The sequence below is a fragment of the Thunnus albacares genome, chromosome 13 (assembly GCF_914725855.1).
Source record: "Thunnus albacares chromosome 13, fThuAlb1.1, whole genome shotgun sequence".
NCBI classification, from domain to species: Eukaryota; Metazoa; Chordata; class Actinopteri; order Scombriformes; family Scombridae; genus Thunnus; species Thunnus albacares.
Window position 1 is genome coordinate 6,060,922 of NC_058118.1, and position 14,703 is coordinate 6,075,624.

At 39.5% G+C, this 14,703-nt stretch overlaps 1 protein-coding gene across 4 annotated transcripts in view; it reads right to left on the reverse strand.

The window, feature by feature from the left end:
* The window catches only part of cltca (clathrin, heavy chain a (Hc)), a 33,942-nt gene extending 19,607 nt beyond the window's left edge, over positions 1-14,335 (reverse strand). For 2 of the 4 annotated variants that reach the window (XM_044371346.1, XM_044371344.1), the window contains exons 1-3: positions 14,012-14,335; positions 3,189-3,396; positions 2,739-2,741 (exon numbers count right to left, since the gene is read on the reverse strand). In XM_044371346.1, the coding sequence (XP_044227281.1) occupies positions 2,739-2,741; positions 3,189-3,396; positions 14,012-14,053 (253 nt within the window). In that variant the 5' untranslated portion in view covers positions 14,054-14,335. The remainder of the gene's footprint in view (positions 1-2,738; positions 2,742-3,188; positions 3,397-14,011) is intronic. The other 2 variants (XM_044371347.1, XM_044371345.1) reach the window with 1 other exon arrangement.
* Between the last annotated feature and the right edge of the window lie 368 nt (positions 14,336-14,703).

Genomic DNA, 14,703 nt, shown 5'->3' on the forward strand with positions numbered 1-14,703 from the left:
ACGTTTAAAATAGGTTCACTCACCTGCATTTTTGGTTTTATTAGTTAGGGTTAATTTAGTTTAAGAGCTATAGCTTTATTAAGAAGCAGTGTGACTTCCTTGTTTGCTCATTATTCAATACTCATCAACAGAGTGAGAAAAAGCAGAGACCAATGCGTTAGCACAACCGTCAAGATCATTCATCACTAAGCCATGGGATCAGAGTACAATCAGCAGGTGTGGTGAATGGACCACTTGCAGCAGCAGCCAAATTTCACAGAGCAAGCAAAAGGATTTTTTTTTTATTGAATCACAATCAGCTGTTGGAGGTGTGTGTGCGCATTGTGTCCATCCTTCAGACATGGTTACATGAAACGGTTAAGGCTCAATACTGTGTCACATGACAAGGTCGGCTGAGAAGCATCATTATGGTAGACTGAGCAGGAAAGACAGTGGGGGTGGAGGGAGGGAGGAGGGGTCTACGCTGACCCTGAGGAACACATAGATACTACAACTTGAGCCAATGTGGCTCTCGATTCAACAAACACTATTGAGCTACCTGTTCATTTTACCATAGTCATCACACATCCTCCACAATTCCACACAACTCCTGTGAGTGGTAGATGATGAGGAATGTGCATTACTGTAATGCTACTGTATGTGTAGGGACTCAACTATGGTGATCAGTGTCTTCTTGCAGCAGAAAGGCCCCCAAACTTTTGGATAAGCACAGTAATGAAATCAAGGTGAAAGTCACTTTACACCAATCTGCTTCTTTCTCAAAAGTCTGGGTATTTTTCCGTTCTTAATAAGTGGTATAAACTGGAAACAAACCCTTATGTATTTGCTGTGTAACCGGCAGCATAATGTGCAGCGATGCAAGTACTGTAAAGCTCACTCCTGCTCAGGTCTGTATGTCACATGTTTGTCTGCGATGAGCTATCAAAGTTCAACACACAATTTACAACTGTACATTGTACCATGACCTCAGCAGAGAGGACAGCAAAGAAAAGTTGAGTACATTTAAAAGTGATTAGGGCCAAGTCCTTTTACCATCACCACCCCAGCATTAACATAACAGAAATGACATATTACCTATTATTACCTCCTCATTCCTCAATGTAAAAACATTAACACGAACTGAACTGATTCACTAGGCATGTTTAATTGAAATCAGTACATTCAACTCTGGTTAGTGGTTTACACAATTATACAAGTAAAATGAACTGGGGAAAACCATTTGGTCATGTTAATGCACTAAGGATCATTTTAAAGGTGCAGTGTGTAGAATTTAGTGGCACGTAGCAGAATGGACTTGGCATGAATGGAATATAATATTCATAAGTATGTTTTAATTAGTGAATAACCACCTGAAGATAAGAATCATTGTATTTTTGCTACCTTAAAATGAGTCCTTTATATTTACATAGGGAGCGGGACCTCTTGCACAGAGCCCGCCATGTTTCTAAAGTAGCCCAGAGCAGACAAACCAAACACTGGCTCTAGAGAGTGCCTTTCACAAGATTCACAGCCACTGTAGGTTCTCCTACACACTTGGGAAGGGGGAGGGGGGAGGGGTATTCAGTTGGTTACAATCTGCAACCTCACTGCTAGATGTTACTAAACCCTATACACTGGTCCTTTAAGTGATCAAAATAAGTCATTTTACAAGGAAAGCTGAAGGACCTTGTTAGACATCCACTTATTTCATAGAATACAATTTCAACCACTGGGAGATAGTTTAGCCAAAAATCCTAGGACACAAGCTGTTTGGCTCATAAGATGTTTTTGTAATAGTTGGCTAGGGACAAGCCCAAGAGCTAAACACAGACAGACAAACACACAAGGTTGTTGTTGCTATTGGATCTACTGGAAAGCAAGTGCTCCTTAACTCTTATCAGCAATCAAATCTAAAGCTTCTTTTTTAATTTTCACACCCCGAAAAGCATGCCTCACAGGAGTCTCTTCTTGAACCAGTTCTCTCCTCATCTGTGACTACTTAAGATAGTAGGATGTCCCATCAGGCACATGTGTAAGAAAATCAATGCTGCTATCAGATACCATCAGACTTCCCACACAAGTTACAAGTCAGCACATTAAGTCTGCATTCTCTGGTAGTTGGAGCAAACACTAATCTTCAGTCCTTGGTATAGAGAACCATGACTTTGTCAAAAGCTGCTGAATGAATTAACAAATATTAAAAACAGCTGGGAAACAAGTGAGGTTTGGGTAATTACAACTTCACACAGATGGGAGAAGACATGGATTTCAAATGGAAATTGAGAAGACGTGAATTAAAATGAAATAATTTTTACCCACAGTAATACCACATGTAAAAACAGGTTCTAAATCACTTGTACATATAATAAAAATGATGGAATGCCAGCAAGCTATAAGGCTGTGAAAGCTAAATCCTGTTTATGAAGAAATATTTTCAATGGCCTAGACATGTGAAAAGTTCCAAAGAGTTATCCAAAAAATATAAAATAGTTAAAATACGGAAAATATTAAGAGCAAAGCCATTAAGTTACAGGCTTTAAGAGTATTGTACCAAAACCTGAGTTTGAAAGTGCCCAATGAAACACAATGGTAGATAAGGTCATGTCAGGCTTGATCAATATGGTCACAATGTTTTATATATGTTTACTAAAGAGGGCAATACTGAATGGGATAATTTTGGAACTGTGCATTTTGCTCATAAATACTGTCTTGAAAACAGGATTTCACTTTCACAATGAAGTAGTTAAATTTCAACTCACCGTCTGCAAACACATAAGAAAGCAGTAAAGAAAAAAAAAAGAACATAGAAAAGACAAAAACAAAAACAACAAAAAAGTCAAAGCAATCATGGATGCTGGACAAAAAGAATAAAAATATGCTATTTTGAATATTTACAGGACAAATGTTTGGAAAAAATATACATGTTGGCCAATAAAAACTACTTCACAGCGGAAAACTAAAGTAGCTGGATGTGTATGGACATAAATAGATGAAAATAATTTATAAATACTTTTAATTATTAAATGGATAATGCTGCTATACTGAACAAACATGTCAAAGCTGAATGCTGCAGGCCCCTTAGTTAAAATATAACAATGAGGTAATATAATGTGTTCTTACAACCTGTCAGGGCAGCTCCCTTTCTCTCAGGTAATTCCTACACTGATTTAGAGAAATGTGGCCTCTGCAATGCCAATACACTGCCATACCTTTTAGTGCAATGACCTTGCTGGCTGGATTCATGATGGCGCTGTCGGCTGAGATGGGCCTGCGAATAGGTGTATTGGGGTCAGCCATGTCAATGATCACCACCTGAGTCTGCTCGCCAACCTTCTCTCGGATACAGATGAACTTATCCGACTCCATGGTTAGGGTGCTGAAGCCTATGTTGGCCGGATTGATCCCCAGGTTTTGGAGCTAAGAGAGTAGGAAAAAGCAGGCGGCACGTTAGGTTGAACAGAAATGGACTGCAAACAGCTACAATTAAATAAGATATATTTTGCAAGAAAAAAATTTACAACATGGAGATCACATTCTTCCTGCTTCAATCTCATCTCCAGGTAGCCATTTGAGAAGTGGTAGTTCTAGTTTATTTCAGTTTCACTGCAAACTACTGCAGTATTTGCCAAGAGATGCCAGGTTAACCATGTAGCAAAATGAAGTGGGGAGAAATAAACAATACCTGTCAGAAAGCAGGAAGTGACTTTCAAGTGTTGCAGTGAGTGTCAGGGGGTTCGAGAGCCCCTGTTACCATGTAAACATTTGTACAGTTAATGATTTTGACCAATCAAATTAATTAAAATGCCTGGTGCTGGCCAAATAACACACAATAGTGTCCAATAATAAGGCTTTGACTCTCTGCTCAGCTGCACCACATTACCACAGCCAGCCAATGAGGTCACCATGCCTGACATTGAACAGCAGCTCTTTAGACACATGGAGCTGTGGACTGGTCATAACGGTTTGAAGCTGGGCGGAGAGTTACTTGTGCGCCAAGTTTTCAAAGCATGGGCCAAAGAGGAAACTACAACCACATTACACAACACTGAATTCTCACTGCAGCCTGACTACCGACAGCTTATCAATAGGTGTGTAACTATACGTGTATTCATCCCAAACCATTTGGTGCACGATGTTTGGTTCACTACGTGACTTTCCTCAGTTTGGTATGCTCCGTGACACAAACAATTGCTGTTAAAATAGTTTAATCATCCACTTACCCCAACATGGGGAACATGAAAGTTCCACTCAAAACGTTTTGGCAGTGCACCACTTAGCTGTTAGCATGCTCATGAATGTATGCTAGCTGGCTTAGCCAAGGTAGCCTGGTTAAGTTACCTCATGGATGTGGGTTACCCTGGTTACCCTGTAGTGTTGCTGCTGTCAGAATGACAAACAAGAGACCCAAAACACTGACTAAATGTAACACTATTGTGATTGTTATCTCCGTAGTGAAACGATACCTGCATAAAATCAAAAGCTTGAGGCTATAGGTGAAATGCTTTGCGGCACATAACACCAGCAAGCTCTGCAGCCCAGCTTACTGCCAAGGCTAGGAACAGGGCATCCTGCCTGCCTCACACAAACCCTGACACAGCACTACCTACTGAGGGCAGCCGCACCAGATGGCCCTGCCAAAACAGCTCTGTGCAGGAGTGTCAAGACTCTGGTACACATGCCCAAGTATCAAGGTTACAACTTAAATGAAACCACTGCACACCACATTTTAACAATAACATGACAAATGTAATCATTAAGCAAACACAATTTCAAATCTTTCTAATAACCAGTTGTAATTGGAAACACTGAAGTAAACATGAAGGAAATGAAACTATCAAAAACATTTCCCATAGGCCATGTTTCGTTGTTGCAACTTCCCCTACTGTTGCAACCTAACAGCAACACATACCACAGCTGTATGAATGTCATACAATTACCTGAGGCTATTTGGACTGCTATTCTCTGATCAAACTTGAAACAGTGGTTGTATAGATAAATCGTTTTATGTGGTCAATTATTTGCATCTTGGTTGTGACATAACTTCCATATGCCACAGACCTGAAATGACTGCTTTACTCTACCAAACAGATTAGCAGTTTCATAATTTGGGGTCCCCTAATTTAAAATTTCAAGGGTAGTTTTGTGAACACAAATTGAATCCTTGCCAAAATGCCTATCAGGATGAACAGCTACAGCCACAATTTACCCATATTTAGTCACGAGTGTTCATTTCAAGGCTTACTAATGATAAAAAGGCAACAGTAGATGGAGGCCTTTTCTGACAGCTAGTGGCTCCACTGTCAACAATTTGCCTTGGTTGGGTCCTAATCAGCAAACACAAACCACAGTTCCAGGAATTGCTCAACGAAATGGGAACACCTTTTATCAATGACAGAACACACCCTCCCCCCAGCTCTGCCCCACCCACATTCTTCACTTGTGCGTAACCTGGTTCCCTCTCAATGACATTGTGATAAAGGACCTTACAGAACAAGTGTTACTAGCAGCTAGAAGGAAAGAACTGAAAACTAGTGTGAAACAAGCTTCTGCCACAGTGTTTAATGTTTTTTATTACTGTAGAGGGTGACATCATTCAGTAGCTGATGATGTAGCCTCCATGTCTGTTATCGCTGCCATTGTCCAGCACAGAAGCCTTGTTTACTAAGGCAACATTTATTCAAACACCAGACAAAGGGAAATAGCCCGTAGTGAGAATATACTTTAGACCCTGAATAAATCTGTCCTCAATAATAACTAGCAACAGTTTGCTTTATCAGAACATTATAAAAGCTGCCATCTCCCTTGAAATGGACTTGCTGAACATAGATTCAAACCACAAGGACACTCTTCTTTTGTAAAACTATCAGAGTATCCCATGCTGAGATCTAAGACTGTAAATTAACTGACTCTCTAATCTGTGTAAACCAGACTGAGGTCTGGTAGAGGAGGAGGGTTATCCTCTGTTATTACACAATAGTTTTCTAGACAGATTTACGTGCTCTCTGTCTGTCACTTTCTGTCTCTCTACCATCTGCCATCTATTCTAGGACCAGCAGGAAGCCCTTTCATTCACAATGAAAAGCATTTGTAAAACAGGAAAGAGCAGCATGTCCTAATCACAATGAATATGTTACCTCAGTCTCTTGGAATAAAGAGCAACAAACACAGACAGCTGTTGCACTGCTGGAAGACAGACCACACCTCAGTTTGGTCTGTCAGACTGGTTTGCTGTGGAAACCTTATAGTAAAACACTGCTGTGGGCTAACGCTGCTGTGACATCAATGAGCAGGAATTTGGGTAAAAGCAGGTCAAACCAGTGGAACTACAACCAATGTGGAAAATCATTTAGTCATTTAGCCCTGCCTGCCCTGGCCTAGTGCTTCTGCTTTTAGCTTCACTGTTAGCACAAGCTTAGTTGGGTAGATGCTAGCCCAAAACCTTTGAATCAATAAATAGCTATATAGCTGCAATTTGACAGCAAACAACATGGCAGCAAGATGAGAGCACAGGAGAGACTATACAGCAATCTGAGGGGAGAGAGAGAGAGCATCAAGTCTACTCTAGCATATTCAACAATCTAATCTGTTGAATAAGGTCAGCAGTTTAGAGTGGAGCTGCTAATGATAACATGATCTGATACCTTGAAAACATGGAAGAAAGCATGTGTTAAAAAGTTTTCTTAATAGATAGAGAAAGAAAATGGCCATTGTGGAAATTAGGGCATGGGCAGCAACAACTTGCCAGGAGGAGACATAGTGAATCAGGATTACAATTATCACACCATGCATTACTATCATTAGTCTCCTGACAAACCATTAACTCCACCTCCCCGCTTCACTCCATTCTAATCACTTTCAGAGGGCAAACCCTTCCCTGTGTCTTCAATGACATGACATTATAGTATGGCATGTCCCAAATTAGTGTCTCTGCAAGGCAATTATTTTTAAACTGTCATGCAAATAAATAAAATAACGTGGCCCTCATTGACACCTCCGAGGTGAATGTCAACCAGGAAGGAAGACAGCTGACTAGGTGCACTGTACATTTATCAAGATAATGTCAGGAAATGAGTGCCATTTATTGCTAACTTATTGGTTTCATTGAGGATTTACTGCAGTTTCACCTGTCAATCAAGGTGACATAATGATCTCCTGCTTGTAAAAATAAGCTGACATATGACACAATTTATGATCAAGAGTGTTCTAGCTGATATTTATGTACAACAACTGGGGCTGGGCATCAGTACTCGATACCTTTAAAAAGGTACCAACTGAAAAAACCCAGTACCAAGTAGTATCAAAACTTCTCCAGTCAAACAATATCCGCATTCAATCCTTTTTGTACCCAGATCTAGAAAAAAAAAAAGACTATTTGTATGATTTTGCTTGCAGCTAATCACCACAAGCGGTCTTTAATATGACGTGCAACTGGCCCACTACCGCAGCAGTTTCAACCCATACAGTATGTGGTGACAATATTTCATTGCACAGTTTTGTACATTATTTAATAAATATTTCAATAACTTGAGAACTTTCAAATGTATTTGTGTAAAAACCATTTGGATGGGGAGGAGTGGTGGCACAGTGTGTCATTATGTCATTATGGACTTGCATGTGAAATATTGTGTTGAGTCAACAAACTATTTGATAAGCAAATGAATGCTTCCATTCACATGATGGGTATCAAATGAAGTAGAAAAAAAAGGTATCGAATGAACTACTCTATTGTTATTGGTATCATTTTAAGGGTACTGGTATCGTAATTTTTTTAAACCAGCCCAGCCCTGACAACATTCAAAAATTCTATGACGGATAGAAATCAGCTGCTTCAACACAGCACGGCTGCTGAATATAGGCAGCGGAAACAATACTATGGACTAGGAGCGAGGATCATACGGCAAGACTATTCTCAGCTCCATTTATACTGTGAGCAAGTGCACTGTAGAGAGGGACCAACAGACATCAGCTGAAAAGTCCAAGCAAATCTCATCGCCTCATCGGGGAATAAGAACTAATGGGAAAGTGCAATGAACATCCCCACATGGAGTTCACTCACATCTAATTTAAGTGGGGACAAGAGATCTTTTTGGCCTGTACTTTCAGGGATAGTCTTGATTTCATTGCAGTACCACCCTGGTATCTGTTCAGATTTATTAATAAACTCGAAACAATGTTTCCTGGTGTCTGGAATCATTTACGGGAATGGCAACAAATAACTTCAACTTAACTGTGGAACATATGTAACATTTGTTTTGGAGTAAAATGATTTGAACATCTTTGTGTTTTTCTTCAGCATGTGGAACCTTCATAGCTTCCTTGCAATCAATGCCAATATCTCACAGATCAACCCTAGAGGGGATGTTCTTACTCATCTGAACTGATCCACAGTAGACAGTCACACAGCTCAGAAGACACTATGCTCTCTCATAAGGAATCAATGTCAAACCAAGTAAAATCTAATTAAAATCCATAATTAAGCTGATGGTTGCTGCTGAAATCTTACAGAGATAAGCAATCAGCAAGCAGATCTGAACTATTCCTGACAACCACAGTCCCATCTGTTGATTTAACCTGTATGCACTTTCCTTCAAAGGAAAGCAGCATCTTGCTCAGCAGAAAAAATCCCTGTATCTGTCCAGTACATGTATAGTGCAAGGCAGAGCGGGGAAGGATGTGCTATGTAATGTGCTGAGGCTTGCAGCACTTCATTGCAGTGTTCCACAACAGGAAACCAGGGACCCATTGTCTATCAGGACTGAAACAACAGGCCTGCCCAGTGCTGCCTCCTCCACTACCATGTGACACTGGTGGGGGACATGTGACCAGCCCAGGGGTGAGGAGCAAGTGGGTGCCTTTACTGTTAGATAAAGAGAGGGTGGAGGAAGAAGGAAGGAATGCATGCATTTCTGGAGCCCATCCATCTCCACTCCGGACCAGTTCTGCTGAGGTGGTTTTAGGACTGCAGTTTCCTTTTTCTCCCGAATGCACGCTTTATCTTACACTTCGACATAACTGCAGAATGTCAAGTGTTCAGCAGATCTGTATCCTCACCAGGCTGTCACGAGATATCAGCTGGTCAGATACTAGCACAGTTCAAAGTGCAATATGCAAACCTTGCAGGGTGATATTTAGAGAGCTTGACACAATAAACGAATGCCCTTCCCTCCGGGCAAACAGTGGGGATGTAATGGTAAGTACCGTGAACAGATTAAATTTACTATCAAATACTACTGAAAAGAAATCTGAATTATATGTGTTTCGTGTCAGTTCTGCAACACTTCAAGTCACATCTTTTTCAGGGTTTTTCCCGGAAACTCAGTCTGTTCTCAAACCACAAACATTTATTTGAATGAACATGACTTCCAACTACACATATTTTTTATTGTCTTCATATTTGTGTTCTGGGCAAAATATGTAAAATTTGCTCAGTGGTTTCCATAAATAATGGCACCATGGTCATTCACCTTCCAAAACATGGTCTTTAAGGAGATTTTTTTTCTTTTTAACAGCTGGGGTCTTTTTCATTAACAAAGGTAACTGTTGGGATCTAGGGACACTGTTCCCACTTGACAAATAGACAAATATTTGGACAAACAGACCCCCGCCTCCAAAATGTGACCTACATATTACATATTTAACAAAATGTTTCTTAGTGAGTGTATTGTAGTTGGTTTACCCTGATGAGATATTTTGTAAACATGACATATTATTGTGTATACTTACAAAACCATCCATATATATACAGAAAGTAAATTACCAGTGTTTCAACATGTCATTATGGACTTGTATGTGAAATATTTTGTTGAGTCAACAAACTAAATATTTTTGTTTTCCCCCCACAAATCATCAACAGTGCACCAGAAATTTGGCACCGGAAAGGAAACTTTGATTGTCAAACTCTGCATACTAAATAACAATTTGCAAGACAAGCCTTTGTCAACAAAGAATGGGCACCATGTTTTCATTACACCAAGATCCAAGAGCCATTATTAAAGATTACAGACCGCTAACCTCCAGGAATAGATGAGTATCCAGAACCAGTCATGGATTGATACCAGTCCCTGATTGGTCAGAACCATAACACAAAGATAACCTCCTGGCCTGTAGGCACTGCTATTAGTAGTTGAATGTCATTCATTCATTCAACTTTACATAATTTTATGTTTGCTGACTGTTAAAATTATTTTTCCCTGAAACTGTTTCGTAATGATGATGTGCTCATTAACATTGTGCAATTATATTGTGGCTGCACTGGTACAACACATCCACAAGCAGTACCAGTATTGATACCAGTACTGATAAAATACACATCCGTACTCTCAGGAAAAGTTTACAAAGTGGAGTGTATGGCAAACTGAGTGTATATACTACACTGTGTGAAAAGGTGTGAGGTGCTAAGAAAGCATTTTACTAGACATGTGAGCAATAAGGTTCTTTCTGGAGTCTACTCTACACTATATAAATGGATGATATATAAAAATGCAAGCTGTGCAAGTTGACCGGATGACAGAGGACACACAACTGCAAAGGCACAAGGAAGGAGGGAGAGGTGGAGGAAGAAGACTGAGATAAATGCTTTTATGACTTTAAATCAGCTTTCCACTAGCTCCAGAAAAATCTAAATCCCGTATAAAATGTCAATGTAAGAATCATCCATGTGAGCTTCAGTTTTGATAAAAGATGGATACAAAAAAATTACTCATTAGCATTATGTTCATTTTGACATATTTGACCATATTTAAAGTTCATCCACATGTGGTGACAGGCTTGTGTAAAACTATAATATTTCTTTGAGAGTTTTATCACAATTTTACCACTTGTTCAATTAAATGACAGACACTTAAGTTATCACCTAGCCGTACATACTTCTCTGTAGTTGTTCACAATCACATATAGATGGACAGCTTCAGGGAAGACTTGCCATTACACTGATTAATATGAGGCTCTCAAGACACCTTCATATACTAGCCTGTCAGACTGTTTTCAAACTAGGAATTAGCTGTAATGCAGCTGTATTACAAGACTTTGTGCAAATGAGAGATTTTCTTGAAACTAAATGCACAAAACAATCTCAGCGTCACCTCTAATTACCCCAAAGAAAGCTTAAAAGAATATAATCTGTTCAATGACAAGACCCAAGCTCTGAATTCACCTTATCAATCTATTTGAGTAAAGTTTTAAGTATCTCAAATTGTTGTTTTTTATTGAAGCATGACTTTAAAAATATAGTTAGGATGAAAATAATGATATGGTCAAAAATTATGACATAGTAGCTTTCATGTAAAGAGGACATTAAAAACAGTGGTTCTGATGATATCTTGTTTGCAGAGTTGCAATATGGTGGGTGATCAAAATAATAAATGAATCAGGTACAATTTACATAGAAATGCTGAATCAAACATGGCTGGTTGAAAAAACTGTTGTATCCAAACCTGCCTTGCTGAGCCTGCATGATATAATAGCTATGTGAAAAATCATAACAGCACCAATGCAGAAACCATGAGCTGATGTCAGATTGGTCTCTCCAGGGTCATGTGACTCTATTGTACCAATGAGCTGCGAGAACTTCCTTCCTGCTTCCCTGGTGCTCTTGTGACGAAGCAGGTCAGAATCTCATAGCACCTGACAAACTGACAGGCATCAAGATTAATGGACAAAGCCCTCAGGACAATCAGAAATGAACCAACACAACAAAGAACACTAGTTTACTTCACTTTACTTCACTAATGTGAAGTAAAGCAACAATTTATCCTGATATAGATTTTAGGTCATATCATCCAGCTCCAATATTCTGCATGATCTGCACAAGTGATGCATACTGTGAAACATGCATGAAACAACATATGCAGGCCATGCATTAGTGATAGTTGCTGGAGACCCCTTGGGAGTTGATTAGTCACACAACATGACCTTGTGACGAGCCAATGACACAAATCTGGGAAAGCATGCTTCAGTCACAGCCTGGCAGTTCTTATCACTGAGCACTACAGTGCTGTACAATAAATTATTGTATTATTATGAAAAAAATGCACAAAAGTAAAACATATCAACATGTATGAATGACAAGAAGCTGTCTGAAGTTTCATGTGAAATATATTGGTTTCATGCATGAAATCTTACATTTCAATTTAAAAGCTACCAGTACAATTTCCTTGCAAAGATATAGTGTCAGGACATGATTTCAAAAGCCTTTCCCTTGGTCAAAGATAAAATATTACTTCAATTTTAATGCACAGCATTAACAGTAATTCATCACTTCTGGATTGCTCTCTATTTTCACTCCCACTCCTGTAATGAGGACTTAACAAAGGAGTCCAAAATCATTCCATAATCATTTCATGTAACTGTATGCACAAAAGACATTTGCAGAGTTTTGTGAAGCTCAACCTCCATACAATCTCTTGTGGTAGGCCTATATATTAACTCATCAATTACTGTCACAGGAACTAAGATAGCAATAACACGGATGCTGTACTGCACTGTGACTTTAATGAATTTCTGAGGAACTGTTACTCATCTCTCGTTTTAACATCATGAACGGCAAATAAAAGTCTGAAAAAAAAGTCTACAGCATACACCTCCTTAGAACGAGAACAATACCATGCTTTTCTCACAAGATCTATCAGAAGGGTAATAGTTTCTGAACAGCAGGAAAAAACAATAAGACCAGGTGACCTGGGTTCAAACTTCCACTCTACTGAACTGTTACTGGACAAGATGCCGAAAGTCACAATCTACTTCAATGGTACTGACCCTGACCTCCGATCTCTTTGGGGATCAGTCAAAACACTGTTATCATTACTAAGTGAGAAGAAGAAGAGAGACAGAGTCTCTCAGAAATTAAGGAAAACTAGAGAACCATTAAGAACAGCCTGGATCACAAATAAATTGATTACATTTAGGCCCAAAGCAATGTTCAGGCCAGGTTAGAAAAAAAATAAAAAGCTTGAATAAACAAATGATTTTCTTGAAGCCAAGAGGTAGGCAGATCACATTTCTCATTTGAAGCTTGACTGAAACACCAAAGTCACTATGATTTATTCATTACAGCTTGAAAGTCAGCACTCCAGACTGGATCCACAAGCTTGGAGGGGCATGAATGTTTCTGCTTCCTCAACCCGAACCAGCTGGCAGTTTTATTGGGGTTATAGTAAAGGTGTGGCCATTTAAATTAGGGATAGGGCTGCATAATAAAGGAAAACACCTGTTTGTTTCTTATAATATCACAAAGATGGGTAATACCAGCTGTATTACCGCCATATCGAGGGGAAAGTTCGCCTCAAGACACAACAGAAACCCACATTAATTCTCAGTAAATGTTTGATCCTCAATAAAACTTTGGTCATTCAACATGGATAGCTATTTGACAAGTCAACACACACACCACATGACCATTTCTACAACTAGCCAACGTGATATCCTCCTGTGATCGGATAATCACCTTTGAAGTAATAAGACGATTCATATTTTAGGGCATATCAACGCACATGAATACGTTATAACAGTAAAAGTTAAATATTTTTCAAATTTTATGTTATTGTCACGTTACCATGTAATGGCAGGTGATGTAAGAAAGATACTGAACACCTATTAAATGAATAGTTGTTCTTACAATCATACTTACCGCGGCATTGACAGTGAACAGTAGCTGTAAGTTAGCAGTCTGTAATCTTACTCCGAGAAAACGAACACTTTATCTGATCATGTTTCTTATAAGAAACTTAGGTAAGGCTTAGCTTAACACGACGTTTCTGGTTATGACTTAACGGCATAACTTATGTATCTTCTATCTTTCGCGATTTAACACTATATCACGAACAAGGGTGGCTTGTCAAGAGTGTTAGCAAGACGGCTAGATGCTAACTAAGATAAACGTCATCCACCCTGCCAGGCTAGCTAGCTAGCCTAGCTCGCAACTGCTAATTTAGCTTTGTTAGCAATCTTTTACTTTGTGTTAAGAAAGTCTCTTGACGCCACTGGGAAATCTCATGGAACTTTACCCAACGATTAAACCATTCATTCAACCACATACCTGCAGGTGCTCCTGAAAGCGAATAGGCAGGATCTGAGCCATGGCGGTTCCTCTCTCTCTGACTCTCCTCCGGTTTCTTCTGATGCTAACAAACTACGGCTTCTTCTCTCAGGTCCGAGCCGGACAGCCAGGGAGTCTCTAGTCTAAAGTCCAAATGAATTAACTCAAAGCCTAGTTTTAAAACGTGCTGTCGGTGTGATGTTGCTTTTATATTCGTCCCTTGACTGTTACCTTGCGGGCTTTCCCCCTGGCTAACGACTGACTGCCACTACACCGACTCCCCGGACCTGCAATGGCGGTGGAGGTTGGTCAGCGGAGAAAACATCCCGGAAATGGAAGTGCACTCAACAAGGCGGATGAATACGTAGTCACACTTCTTTGATAGTACATTAAGACGTGTATAATCACTATTTCACTGTTCTATTCACAGGATTTAATATTGTCTTTGCAATACCAAACAGTGACACTAGACCTCAACATAAAAATAAATACGAACAAAATGTAAACCTGGAACTACTTTCTTTCCATTCGCCCTTTGATTTTTGCCACATCATTCGTCTTTGTAAAATAACGTCAGACTTACGTATTGTACACTTGTTCCTCTCAGCCAATCAGATCGCTCTCAACTCAAGTCAGAAATTCAACTTTTTTCTTGCAGGCTACTCAATCAGCTATTCAACATTTATTGTATT